This window comes from Pleuronectes platessa, chromosome 16 (genome assembly GCF_947347685.1).
Source record: "Pleuronectes platessa chromosome 16, fPlePla1.1, whole genome shotgun sequence".
NCBI classification, from domain to species: Eukaryota; Metazoa; Chordata; class Actinopteri; order Pleuronectiformes; family Pleuronectidae; genus Pleuronectes; species Pleuronectes platessa.
In genome coordinates, this window is record NC_070641.1 from 4,402,833 (window position 1) to 4,417,841 (window position 15,009).

A 15,009-nucleotide genomic window follows, 5' to 3' on the forward strand; every position below is an offset into this window, starting at 1 on the left:
CTCAAGTGTCCACAACTGCATTGCTTTGTGTTTGTGCTTCGGCTCAGTCATGGTTCCACATGTTTCAGAGCTGTCTGTTCTACAGAAGCCACAATTCTGATACAGATACAATTTAAGATTCTTGCAGCTCAGTTGAATAGATGGATAGAGGATTGTGGTGCTACGTCTCTCAATTAAATTATTTACTACCTAACATATGTTTTTACCTGAATGGCCATAACATTGTTTCATAGCCTATGTCCACTCTAAAACTCTTCATTTTGGGCCTTCCAGGTATTTTCAAACCCCAAGGCAGAGAAGAGGATTGGAGGTGTTTTGACATTAGGTCAACCTTTTTTTGTTCACGCATAAATGTCAATGTAGCCAATCACACAGCGATTAGCCTTAATTTGTGTTTATTTTCTATCAAAGAGAAAAAAGAATTTAAAAAAGTGTCACAAGTGATGGATCCCTCTCCCAGGACGGGGCAGAAGTGCAATAGATATCACATGTAGCAGAGCACATCAACATTATAACAATATTTACAACATTAATGTATCATGTTTCAATGATTTATACAAAAGAAAGTGTCTGACAGAGATGAAGGGAGCAGTGATTGTACTGATAGATGTAATAGTAGTATACGTGGGCAGGCATATTGTATACCTAATTAATGTAGTGATGTTGTGATGGTGAGGCAAAGAGCTGAAATAAACTTATCCAGTAGTAGCTGAGACACAAACATGCTAGAAAACTAAGGAAGACGAAACACTTCACAGTCATAGCCACAAGTCTGAGCGGTCAACAGCTGTTTGCAGTGATATGAGGATCCTCAAATCCTTTGCACACATCAGGAGACTTAGAGCTGTGGAAAATTCTATAATTTGTAATCATTGAGTCCAGTAGAGACCAAACACACTTGAAGATGGTCGAACAAGGCCACAGGGTGTGACGGAGAAAGATCGAAGGGTCCTTATCCTGACCACATGCATTTGCTTCAGTTCTATATGATGAATATATAGATAGATCCAATTTACTATAACAGTACCTGCCTTGCTGCTGCAATCGTTTTCATTGGAGTAGTTTTTTGTTTTTTGTCTCTGTTCACAAAGTAAACAGAAGTAGTCATTCAGTGTTGTTGAAATAACAAAGGTGTTGGTGTTGATTAGAGAAGAAATGCTTTAATAAGACTGTGGATGGATCTACAGGGAGGTGGGTGTTGAGGGTGGATAAATCAAACACACATGCACTGAAAAACAAAGGTCCCATTTAGAAAAGCACATAGACTCATAGCATATTTTACTTTGGGACACCTGCTAGTTTTTATCATATTTTATTATTTTCAAATAAATGTAAAACTAGCTGTTTGCAAGTAATATATATATTTTTTAATGTATGTCAATAAACAATTAAATGTAAGTGTCACTGTCATGGGGTCTGTTAGCCTGGATGCCAGACGAACTTAGCCCCGCCCACAACATTTTTGGTCGGGCAGTTCGGTCTGGAGTCGCTCCATTGGGAAAAAATTATGGCCGGACCGGGCCAATCAGATTGTCAGGGCGGGCTTTATACGATGATTGACAGATGATCAACGGTAACGTAATCAACCACGTCATCACAGTGCCCTCGGGTTGAATTCGTTTTCAACAAACATGCCTGCCGCTGGCAAGCTGAGATGTGTAGATGCTGCCATTGAGTCTGTTTTAGAAGACATCGACAGCGCATTCATTTTGAAAGAGGAACACAGAACGTGGAGGCGACGCCAAAGCACCGCGCTAATCCCTATCGCCCCGGCACTTGGCTGTTCACAACGGACGCTGAAGCGACGCTGAACCGCCGGGCAGCGCTAATAATATCACCCGTTGATCTAGTAGTTCGCTGCACGGCTTTGTGCCAGTCACACCGGAGGCTGAAGCACCGCGCTGCGCCAAGGCTGCCTCGCGGTGCTTCAGCCTCCGGTGTGACCGGCACAAAGTTTTAACATGGGAGTGGATGGGAGCCAGCTGTTATTTAAGGCTTGGCGCTGCGCTGAAGCGTCCGGTGTGAACCCGGGTTTATAGTTCTACGAGCCTTTTTGTTGTGAAAACAATTCACCGCCAGAACAGTAGATGGCGAGACGGAAGTCGAGCTTAGACAAGCCTACCTCATGAGGTATATAGAAGAAGTCCACGCTGGTTTATTTTATCAGCGGGTTTTTGCGCTGTTCCCACCGCAGTTAGCATGGTGGCTAGCCCGCTAGCCCCGTTATCAAAGTTCGTTATAACCGTATGTGACCGTACACACATGCTGTAAGTGCTCTAACCAGCCACCGTCAGCCGGACAACGCCGCTGGCTTAACACACTTGTCACATTAATCATAGAGTCGTAGTTGTGATTTTGGTTTATTGTGATGTAGGGAATGGAACAGGAAGTTTCCATTCCGAAATGCTGGCGTTAGCGGACCAATCACAGCCAAGTGCTATCCGTGGGCTGTCCGTCATTTCGACGTGTAGTTAGAAAAATGAGAGCGGCACGAAAAGCTCTCCGAGGAGCCTCGGAGAGGCACGGAGAGGGCGTTCCACGTTGGAGAGGGCGGTCCTATCTGTCCGTGTCCGTCAAAACGCAGAAGCATACATTGGCCTTTAAGGCCTCAGTATGCTTCTCCGAGTCCGTTTCGGAATGACGGACGGACGGATCGGACGGACCCTTTTTGATTTATAGTTCTACGAGCCTTTTTATTGTGAAAACAATTCACCGCCAGAACAGTAGATGGCGAAACGGAAGTCGAGCTTAGACAAGCCTACCTCATGAGGTATATAGAAGAAGTCCACGCTGGTTTATTTACGTCCTCCCGGCTCCTCAAACACAGTGAACGATGGTAACAGAAAAATGATGTTGATGACGCGACAGTTTTTGCTGAATAAAGTGACACCCAGCGGGTCAAAATGCTTTTGTTATCGTGTCTTAGCGCAGCGGTTCCCCGGTCTTGTTTCCAAACTGCGTTGCTAATTCAACAGCTGCAACAGCTTGAAGCTACACGGAGGCAGCTAGCTCCCCCCAACTTCCACACACAGTCAGCACGGACACCCGATACTAGCTACTACCAAGTGTTTGCTTCTAACCTGACGGTGTTTGAGAAACAGTGTCATGAGCCGTGGGATTAAAGTCAGCGGGTTTTTGCGCTGTTCCCACCGCAGTTAGCATGGTGGCTAGCCCGCTAGCCCCGTTATCAAAGTTCGTTATAACCGTATGTGACCGTACACACATGCTGTAAGTGCTCTAACCAGCCACCGTCAGCCGGACAACGCCGCTGGCTTAACACACTTGTCACATTAATCATAGAGTCGTAGTTGTGATTTTGGTTTATTGTGATGTAGGGAATGGAACAGGAAGTTTCCATTCCGAAATGCTGGCGTTAGCGGACCAATCACAGCCAAGTGCTATCCGTGGGCTGTCCGTCATTTCGACGTATAGTTAGAAAAATGAGCACGGCACGAAAAGCTCTCCGAGGAGCCTCGGAGAGGCACGCAGAGGGCGTTCCACGTTGGAGAGGGCGGTCCTATCTGTCCGTGTCCGTCAAAACGCAGAAGCATACATTGGCCTTTAGTAAATAACTCACAATGCGTTGCTTAGCATACGTCACATACTACGTTGCTCTGATTGGTTGTAGGTCTATCCAATTGAGCGAAGAGGAATTTTACTTCCTGGTCAGTTGAAACACGCCCCATAATTTTTTCCCAATGGAGCGACTCCAGACCGAACTGCCCGACCAAAATGTTGTGGGCGGGGCTAAATTCGTCTGGCATCCAGGCTAACTCCAGACCGAACTGCCCGACCAAATCTGTTGTGGGCGGGGCTAAATTCGTCTGGCATCCAGGCTAGGGGTCTGTGGGATTTGACGTGGTACAAAATAGTCAACAAACAGGAAATTAATATAAAGAAAATCATGAGCTGGATCGGAATATGCCCCTGATCCAGATCTTCACAGAAAAGAAATGGTTCTTCCTTGGATCATGCTCCCCATTGAGCAGCATGTCATGGAAATCCATGGCACAGCTTTCTTTGTATCCTGCTGACTAACAAATAAACAGATAAAAATGTAACCTCCTTGAGTTAATTACGACGAAGGTGTCAGGTGCATGGAGAGGAGTAAAGTGAACTTGTGTATAAGAGAGAGTGATGAAGCTACTCACTGTGCTGTCTTACTTTCTATCTTTGTGCCCATGGGAATTTCTCTTGAGAGATGCTCTGTTAGTTACAGTCCCACTTTGAGTGTCACTGAGGGTGAGGTTCGAAGGAGGAGATAAATGTCTTTATGGGGACAGAGGGGAAATGAGTGTTGGGTGCAGGTGGCGGCTTGGTGCCCCTCTGCCATGACCCCGCTGCTTTCCATCTGTAAGCATAGATATGTCCAAGCTTACAATAACCTTGTAGCCAGGAAAACAAATAGGCTACTCTATGTAATATCAGAATGCATGCGTGTCCAGTATTCACCACCCACAGTATGCAATGTGTAAGTCCTGTTCTGTGATAGTGGTTAAATGACTGGGCCATGTCCCTGCAGTGTCCACAAAATGTGTGATTGAGTCTTTTGAACAATGTTATTCTTCTTAAACTCATTAAAGTGTTCATTGCTACAGCTTGTGCTTCATTTTTTCGCAACTCTTGAATCACCTCCTCACATGCATTGCTCCAGTCTTTGCGTCCGCTCAGCTCCTAACATGCTCTGCAGGTGATTTCATTGCACTCAGGTTTGTAACAATATTAACAGATGGGTGGTCTGGATGCTTTACACATATATATATATATATATAATACATGTTGTTCATCTGTAATAAGTTAATTAGGTGTCCACTGATCAGTAATTCACTGCAGGTTTCTGGACGCCCTCCAATGGTAGGATAGAACAAGTGCATTAAGATGCAAAAGTGCTGTTGAAGATATTTTGTGCTCGTCAATATGCAACAAACACAGCATGTTAAAAGGTCCAGTGTGTAAGATTTAGGTGAGAAGGATCTATTGGCAGAAATTCATTAAATTAATCCTAGTATTTTCACAAGTTTGCAATCATCTTAACAGAATCGTATTCTTTACCCTAGAATGGACCCTTTATACTTTCAGGAGAAGGTTCCCCTCTACGGAAGAGGCTTTGCTTTTTCATTTACAGTAACTCAAACTGGACAATCTGTTTTTAATAATATGTGAAGGCTCCCACAGGTTCTCTTGCATGTTTGAGAGGGTGAGTTGTATTCAGCTGCAACATGCTACCTCAGTCAATAAATTCAACAAAATGAACACTTAACATGACTCTGTACACAACCAATAATAACTGGGATTACAGATTCATGGCTTGTTTATCAACAATTTATTGAAAATGAACAGAAGTGCAAGCTCCACTCAGGCAATGCTGCCAGCATTGGAGGCAATCCTGGGCCACAGGTCAGCGCACTCTTTGGCCACTGGGCCTGTGATGGCTGAACCTGCAGATACAAAAGGAAGGCACCATTAGTTAGGCCTTACACTCAGAATTCACCAATATGAACAATTCATGACAAACCGATACAAGTTGGATATATTTCCTGGACCTTGTTTGCATGACAAGGTTAAATTTGTCTCATCACTGATTGAGATTAGTCAGCCACTGGTTCGCTGCCATCTCACCCACAGTGATGAGTTTGATATTCCCTTCTTGACAACTCACATAGCCACAGAGCAGACAAAGCAAGTGCTTTTTGAAGGGGAAACGGTTTGCCACTTAACTAGTCCAACAGTGATGCAAATGTCTTATGGATCAAGTGAACACTGGGGAAAATATAGAATGGATCAGAACAAAAAAAACTTCCAACAACTGGCATTGAAGATTTGCTCAACGTCTTTGCCACAGAGGCAGGGAGAATCAGTGGAAAAATTTAAACTCTGATCTCAATTCTCTGCTCGATGTCATTATATAAGCTAGTATATTAAATACATATTGCCACTGTGTGGTTCCAGTGTTTATACAACTATACAAGCCTAGTGAAGCATTCAAACAACTCACCTTTCATTTCCCCTTTGACGTTTACTATGACGCCCGCATTGTCTTCAAAGTAGAGAAACACGCCATCTTTTCGTCGATACGACTTCCGCTGCCGTATCACCACTGCAGGATGCACTGTTGAGAGGTAGGATTCATTATTAATACAAGCTCATTCACAACCACATAAGACAAGCATTTTTTTTTATTGGATGGGAATTGAAGAGATGTTTCATCACTGATTGAGATTGGTCAGCCACTGGTTCGCTGCCATCTCACCCACAGTGATGAGTTCGATATTCCCTTCTTGACAACTCACACAGCCACAGAGCAGACAAAGCAAGTGCTTTTTGAAGGGGAAACGTTTTGCTACTAAACCACTCCAACAGTGATACAAATGTCTTATGGATCAAGTGAACACTGGGGCAAATATGAAATGGATCACAAACAAACTGAAACCTGCAAACACTCACCCTTCTTTCGGAGTTCTGGCTTGCCTTTCTTCACCGTGGCCATGACCATGTCACCCACACCCGCTGCAGGCAGACGGTTCAGACGCCCCTTGATGCCCTTCACGGAGATGATGTACAGGTTTTTGGCACCTGGAGAGGGAGATAACCATGAGAATAAAAACTGTGTGGGAGACAGGAAAAAGATCCTGATGGTTAATTTTATAGAAACGTTACAAAAGTTGTTCTGCTTGTCTCATCACTGATTGAGATTGGTCAGCCACTGGTTCGCTGCCATCTCACCCACAGTGATGTGTTAATATTCCCTTCTTGACAACTCACACAGCCACAGAGCAGACAAAGCAAGTGCTTTTTGAAGGGGGAGAGAAGTGAGAAAGATCTAAGATACAAAACAGTGTAGCAACATAAATCAAAACCATCATTACTCCAATATGATGGATCGCTTCGTGCCTTGGAGTTGGATGATAGACTAGAATGCATTAAGTAATTGTTTTTCTCCCGTGAATTTAAGAGTCCAAATAACTGCTCATCGGATTTCAGACAATGGCTGACTACCTGAGGGAGGTGAAATGCTGAAAGGTTCTGAACCCTCATGTGGAGCTAATATTTTAGAAAGTTATGCAAGAGTATGAGTTGGGGCTTAAGGTTTTATATAGGAAAGGTATAAGTTGTTATATTAGCACAATTGGTCATGGACCTTATTTTAAAAACATCTTAGAACATATAGAACTTGGATTGGTAAATTTGTTAAGTCCAAAGTAAAAAATATTAATTACAACATTTCTAAACCAGACCTGCAGGCAGGAACCTTGTATATCAGACTCCACTCACGTGTGACCTGTTAGCTTGAGAGCTAGCAGCACGACAACCAGGAAACCACCCTTCATTTCTTGAATGCACATCTACTGCTCGCTTTCACTAGCAGAACCTTTTAGGTGTGTTGTGTGCAGGTCTTTCATTAACAAAATAAAACAGACTTCCTCAGCTCTGTGCAGATAAGGTGAGGATTTTCAAAACTGAGCACTGACATCTATGGATGTGAGCCGAGACATACCTGTGTTGTCCGCACAGTTGATGACTGCTCCCACTGGGAGACCCAGCGAGATGCGGAACTTGGCTCCAGATGAACCACCACGTCCTGAGGGAAGAGGAGAACACACTCATCAGCTCGGCCTATAGAAGCTCCCGGAGAACAGGTCACAGACACATCACTTAGCGCCACATCTGGATTTACCTGTTCATGCTGCTTAACATCCTGACACAGAATCTTTAGTTTCCATGAGCTAAGAGCTGAACACTTTGAAATCCTAGTTACATGGTTCAAACAGTCAGCCTGTGAATAATTGAGACTTGTAGCTTATGAGTAAAACTCGATGAAAACACATTGGTAAAGTCCTGAGATAAAACGTATTTACACGCAAGGTTTTCCAAATAACCACGAGACTTATGGGAAGCTCTCTGGTGAGGAATTCCACTAGCCTTTAGTCTAGAAAACGTGCCACAAACACGAATCCCAGCAGTGAAGCTACAAATTAGCTTCAGCTCCACATTAGCTTCCGCGGCAAGCCCGGCTAACACGTCTTCATTGACACTACCAACCGGAAACTACCGGTTAATCTGAACGTTCTCTAACTAATGCACTAGAAAGCAAACAGATAATCCGCGTGTATCTTAAAAGAATCATTCAAGTCCAGACTCCGGCCTCCAGCTCTGGTTCCATGCCGACATGGCGCTGACAGCAAAACATGGCTTCCTCCAGCTAGCCGGAGAAAACACCTTAAATATCACCTAAACTGTAACATTTAACTGAGAACTAATCGCACACATATAAAGACTGCATCGGTCCCTCACACACAAACTACATCTATAGAGCTAGCGTGGCGTCAAACCGCAAGATGCCCGTGGATCATGTGAGGATGGCTACATTACCTCTTTTAGACATGGCTGCAGAGGAGAAAGAGGGAGGTGAAGGAAAGGGATTGTGGGATATAACGTTGAACCAATCTACATCCGGGTCATGGAGACGTATGGCGTTCACGGACTGTCGGAGAAATCACAACACAGAAGACATTTTAAAGAACATTGAAAAAATTATACTTTCTTGATTCTTGTTGCTCTGGGTTTGTACCCTCGAGGTTGAATGCAGTGTCAGCTAAATGAAAAGTGTAAATGTAATGTGAAGGAAAATATTAGGACTCTTAACGATCACTGTTTCAAATGTACCTTTTCCTGTATTAATAAATCCAAATAGCACACAGACATAAAATCATCTGCAAACAATGTCCTATTTTCATGTTTTCATGTTGAAGTGTTGCATTACCGGCTGATGCCATATGTGAGAGTGTGGGGAGAGAACTTTTATAAGCACTGAAAAATGATTCTTATTCAAAAAAAATTATTATCAAATGCACAACAATAACATTAAGCAGTCGCTGGCAGTGAAATGCTTGAGTCACAGGCTCTCTTCTAACAATGCTCAAGTAATTACAACCTAAAAAATAATATAGAAATAGTATAAAATAGAATAAAATAGAATATCAAAATCTAAAATAGAAAATAAAGTATATATATATATATATATATATATATATATATATATAAATATATATAAAAACAGCTGAAGAGAAAATAAAACAACAATAGTGCAATTTGTGCAATGGTGCAAATATGCAAATATGTCACGGTGCTAGTTTGGTGGAGTTATTGCAGTTCAGAGGAGTTTAAAAGTCTTATGGCCTGGGGGATGAAACTGTCTCTGAGCCTGGTGGTGCGGGCCTGGATGCTGCGGTACCGTCGGCCAGACGGCAGCAGTCAAAAATGTTTATGGCTGGGGTGAAAGGGATCTTTAATAATCTGGCTGCTCTTCTTCCTGCACCGCTGGGTGTAGAGGTCCTCTATGGATGGTAGCACCGTCCGTATGAATTCATTAGTTATGTTTGCGTCAAATGATGTAACCATCTTAACATGTAATCTTTGTAATAAAATGTTTGTATGTTATTTAATCATACCATGTAACCACACACACTGTGCGCATTGATTGTGTATGTATGTGTGTGTGTGTCCCTACAGCACAAGACTATCTTGAGAAGAAGTTCTGTATTTATCCACTTGCCTCGTACAGTTGTAGTTGTTGAGTGATGGATCCTCTCAGCCCCTGTAAATACTCATTTTTACTCTTATTTGGACCCTCTAAGGTTTTAGTTTGATCAATGTAGCCTTTCATATTTGATACATATATATTTAATATAATGTCCAATAAAGTATGGCTATGTACCAGACAACGTAGGAGCTGTCCCATCTTCACCTGAATGAAAAAAATATCAAATACAAATAAAGGAATGGAGATTTTGATTCTGTCCTCCCTCTCCTGCAGAGCAGGTCGTCACCAGCCATTAAAAACATCTCCACCAGATGGCAGCAAACCACCATTTAAACAGTCTCTCAGATAAAGCTGTGAATTACAGTAAAGTCATGCAGACAAATTAAGCTCACACAGATGGAGTTCGAGACACTGTCTAATATATATACAGATCTGCACTTGTACAACTGAACTGTTTCCAGGCAATAGACAAGCCAGCTGTGTTGAGTTCAGAATGACTGATATCTTGTTTTTTGATTGAGGGAGGCCATGATGTGATATCTCAAAGTTGACAGCGGTGGTAGTTCTGATTAAATATGTCCTGGGTTATTTGGATTATTTTTTCCCAGATAGGATGGCATGGTACTCGATAATATTATTTCCCCAAACAGTTGTACAGTATAATATTTTAGTGTAGCACGTAACAATTCTGTAAGAGAAGAAATAAATGCAGTTCCAATATGATCTGCTGCATCCGGTCTAATCAATTTCTGCATTATGGGTATTCCATCCCCGTCTCTATTTGTAAATGATAAAGTGGGGTAGTACGTTTGAGTGTTTTAAAATCAAATGTTTGCTCGATAAAATTATCGTTTTGGTGATATTGCTGTGCTTCTCCTCTTTGAGGTACACAGGGAATGTTTCACTATGTTACTGTATGACAACTTATCAACAATACCTTTTCTAATCTAATTCTTATTTTACATTATCGAGCAGTTCTATTCAGACCATAAATATCTCATATCGTGTCAGTCTGAGTATAATCTAATTTTGGAGCCTCTATTCTAAGTTGGTTTTAGTTTGTGGTGTGAAGTGTGTGATGAGTTGTTCTGGATAATCAGTACGGAAAAACACAGACTGCGTAAAGGGATACTTATTTACTAGTTTTTTATATTTATACTTAAACATTTAGATATTGTTTAAAGGTAAATGTGACTACGTGTAATGTAGACCGATTCAGCAAATGAATGATCCCGCATTTGGGACCAACGAGAGGAAATGTTCCTTTAATTAATACAGAGGACAAATATCAGCCATGTCTAAATCTAGTAGCCGCATCCTACAAAGAGCAGGTCTGGAGACCAATTGAGTCACAGCAGTGGCTGGCCAAGGGCTGCTTCAAAGATGACTGACTTTGGCGGCTGTGGCTGAGGGGTAATGTGGTTGTCCTCCAACCTGAAGGATGCCAGTTCGATCCCCAGTCTGACCTATCTGCATGCCGAAGTGTCCTCGGGCAAGATGCTGAACCCTGAACAGCCCCCCATAGAATAACAAAGTGCTGCGAATAGATGATGTAGTGTCTGAATGTGTGCATTATGGTAAAGCGCTTTGAGTGGTCATCAAGACTAGAAAAGCGCTATATAAATACAAAACCATTTACCATTACCGGGCAGCAACATTTTTGTTTTGCTGATTTCCTGAAAGTTCTGTTCACATTGGTGATACACTTGGAAGGAAACCCAGCCAGTTGCACCGGTCAGGGCAGGACTCATACCTTCACACATTCTGTACATACTACCCAACATACGTAGTTCCACACAACTCACCTTTGACCTGACGTCTGTTCAACTAGAGTAAGTGCTTGTGCAAGTGGATCATGTGTTGGCTGAGAATAAAGAACTATGGGCTACTGACATATTACCTAAAGTATAACTGCAAATATTGGAATTATTTAAAAACACAGATAGTTGTATAGTGCCATGGAGTTGCATCACTTTTCTAAGAAGCAGAAATCTTTTTACAATTAATTTCTGTATTTTTCTGAACAGAATATTGAGCAGTTCCCAAGAGAAAACTACAAACTGTCTATTTTCTGTAACATTAATGTGGTAAATTGTAAACACAAGTGTTGCCTTATATCAGGTGTCCGAAAGGGAGAGTATCTGTATCAGCGCCTTTCACTCCGGACAAAGAATCCCCACAGAAATACATTTAAAGCTCATGGAAGACTCTGGGGACCATCTTGACATTTGACATTTCAGTCTGTCTTCACCACTTTCGCATTGTAGCATACCGACTGAAAAGGCCTTGTGTCTAACTGTAATGTCAGAGGAGGACGTACAATCCACATTTTGACAGATCCCTTGTGATATAGAATAATAGAGAAAACTGAAAATGTCAAGGCATCTTTTCAGTTTCTTTCTTTGCATGAACAAGCTGGAAGCTCTGAGGTTCTTACCGTCTCAAGCCATCAGAGTGCCTGTCACAGTTCAGTAATGTTCCTGCTGTCAAGAGTTGGTGAACTATTAAAACCTAGTCTACGTAGGCTAGTTTACATGAGACTAAAAGTGCATTGTGTTAATGCATATAGAAGCCTTAAAACCCAACATGTTAAACAGGACAACATTATAGCGTCGCTAAAGTCCCCAAACTCTAAGGTGTAAATATGTGTGAACAACTGGATAGAGACTGTAATACTGCAGCCGCACAGCACGCAGGTATTTGCTCATGTTCTTTCAGACTTGTTGTCCTTTTGTCAAAATGTCCTTGTGCTGTGAATAGACAGACATACGGCCGCCTGACATCGTTCAATAATTCACGTCCAATGTCCGTCCTCTGCACAGTGTCTTTTCTTCTATCATCAAAGGTGGTGGTGGCAGGGTGAGGCGGTGTTGCTCTCTTCCTGCTCTTTTGGAGTTCACTGATGTGCAGAGTGCATATCATGTGGTTGTGGCGGTGTGCACTGGCGTCCACTCTGTCCAGCCTCTTACCTTTGAGACATCTCTCACCTTTTACCCCATTTTCTAAATCATGAGCAGAGTTTGCACGCCAGACAAAGAAGAAACTCCCTGCGACAAGATCATGCATCTCATGTTCTTCCTCTCAGGTCGGTCTCCCCGTGGCAATTGTTAGTGGCTATACAAAGATAGTTTGCAGATTGCGGGATTGTGCTTCTTTATAACTGTGCTGTAGTCCAACGCTATGTTCTGTGCAGGTTTGAATCACAGCTAAGTCCTTCGCCTTCAGGTATGTCTGATCAAACTAAAATATCCTGCACATGATCACATACACTTGTGTACATTTCAATATTTGGGCACAAAGACCTTGTACAAACACATGTATCGGATCAAATTAGGGTCAGTTATATGTGCCTATGAAAAAATATTTTAGTTTTGTGTGAGTAAAAAAGTTTTGAACCTGTAGAAATATTTTCGGTCCTCCCCCTGACCTTCTTGCTCAGTCACTCAGTTTTAGTCTCTGTGGTTCCAGACAATTTCCATTTTCCAATTTTTAAGACTGCTGTGCTCCTGGGAGGACACCAAACTTTATGGCCTTGTCCTGATCTATGCCTCACCACATCATACAGATCTACGGAAAGTTCCTCACACCTGATGATTTGGTTTTCGTCTGACATGCATGGTGATTTGTGGGACCTGACATAAACCTGCTTGTTAGAACAATGTATGAGCAATAATGTAATAATCGTCAATAATGTAATCATTTTGCATATTTAAATGTAGTAAAAGCCTATAATCTAGTAGCTTGCCAATAACATTTCTGAACCAATAACATAATAACTTTTGTCACTCTCTCTCTCTCTCTGTTTCATTTTATAGGCATTAAGAATATTTGTTATTTTATCTTGATGGTACGAATTATCAGTCCACTCCAGTTCCAAATGAAGTGGCAGAACGTGCTTTCAAACAAAGACAATTACTCATATGTTGTATGAATATTTGCCTTTTTAAAGATGTTGTGATCTCAAATAAAAATACCAAAATCCCTTTCCATACAAAAGTTATCTTAAACGTAAAAAACTTTTCAAGCACGCCTCTCTCTCTCTCTCTCTCTCTCTCTCTCTCAGCAGGTCGCTTTACGTGAATGCATTCAATGTAATCATCCGTTTTGCAATACCCATAATTGACCACTAGATGGACATTTATTGACGGGTTATCCAGTCATGTGAATGACATTACACTTTCTTGTGTTGTCTGCAGATTCCTTAGCACACATGTTGAAAGGTAATCAATGATCTAATTTAATTTACTAAGTAAACACATTGATTTACTTGAAATTTCTGCACATACATTCACATATTTTATATATTTAGTGCAAGGATAGATCAACTGATGAAAATTAAATTGTATAAGAGCTAAGTTAGAAATATTGTTGTTAATTTTTTTATTGTAATTTCTACACATCAATAACAATGTAGAGAATTGCAACATAGAAAGACATTGATAATATGTTTATATAAGATATCTATTTATTGCCCTTTAATTGAAACCCTTATTTGTACATAGGCTTATATTATATGTTAGGTAATGTAATATCCAGTAATAATATAAAGTTTAAACTCGTCGCACTTTCGAGTTTGAGGGTAAAACTGAATAAAACTGAATACACATCAATTCAGTACAAACTTGAATGTATATTTGTAAATTAGTGGAAGTTTTCATTGGACATTGAACTTAACCTCCAGCATCTTACCTCCATTTTGATTAATATACTGCACAGTATTAGAGAATGGGAAGTTATCTTTGTAGGTCATGTTATGTACTTTATATTTATAGTTCAGATGTTGCTAGTGGGCCACTAATTTAGGCCTGCTTTAGGAGAAAACCTGTTTTTTAAATAAACTCAAACTAGATTATCTTCACATTCATTCACTTACTGTAATATAATCAACATTACAAGTTTCTAATGGCTTATAGCTGTTTTCTTATTTACCTACTTCCTTCTAACTAAGTTTGAGGTAAACAAATAAATCAACGAGACAACATCCACTTAATTTTAGCATTCAGTTTTTATTTAAATAAAACACCCGTTCTGATTATTTAATGTTGTTATCATGGACTGCCAATCTGCAGCAGGCATGCTGTAGACTGCTGAAATGTGTGGTTATATATTTTGTAGAACATTTTGAACTGTGGTGATTATAATCCACTCTATTTTTATCATAACCTCACCTTGTTAGAAGAGAGTGTGGAGGCTGCATATGTCCCTCCCTGCTCTGCTCTGGATCTCAGCTCCAAGCTCATCCGTCCTTTTGCGAGTATTGTGTTTCGGTATAAGGAACTTTAGTATTTCTCAGTGGTAGAAGGTAAGTATTACAATTCTGGTGTAAAAATAAAAATAATGTTTAGCCTTGCCTGAGGTGCTATACAACTCACTGTAAAATGTAAAACAAAATGTAGGTTGAACCTGATGAACTGTATGGTGTTCTGTGACAAATCAGATGGCACTGTCACTGAATGATTATCAGACAT

General features: G+C 41.1%; 1 protein-coding gene across 1 annotated transcript; it reads right to left on the reverse strand.

Moving 5' to 3' along the window:
• Positions 1 to 5,308: 5,308 nt before the first annotated feature.
• On the reverse strand, positions 5,309 to 8,445 carry rpl23 (ribosomal protein L23). The gene is made up of 5 exons (XM_053442952.1): positions 8,371 to 8,445; positions 7,496 to 7,579; positions 6,445 to 6,573; positions 5,996 to 6,109; positions 5,309 to 5,438 (listed from the first exon to the last, which is right to left on the reverse strand). Exons 1-5 carry the CDS (start codon positions 8,381 to 8,383, stop codon positions 5,356 to 5,358), a joined length of 423 nt encoding a protein of 140 aa, XP_053298927.1. The 5' UTR covers positions 8,384 to 8,445; the 3' UTR covers positions 5,309 to 5,355.
• Between the last annotated feature and the right edge of the window lie 6,564 nt (positions 8,446 to 15,009).

Coding starts and splice junctions, on each gene's coding strand:
- rpl23 (XM_053442952.1), bottom strand. Junction 6,574..7,495: donor CAACTGTGCGGACAACACAG/GTATGTCTCGGC, acceptor CTCCCTCTCCAG/GTGCCAAAAACCTGTACATC. Junction 5,439..5,995: donor CGTCAAAGGGGAAATGAAAG/GTGAGTTGTTTG, acceptor TTGTATCTGCAG/GTTCAGCCATCACAGGCCCA.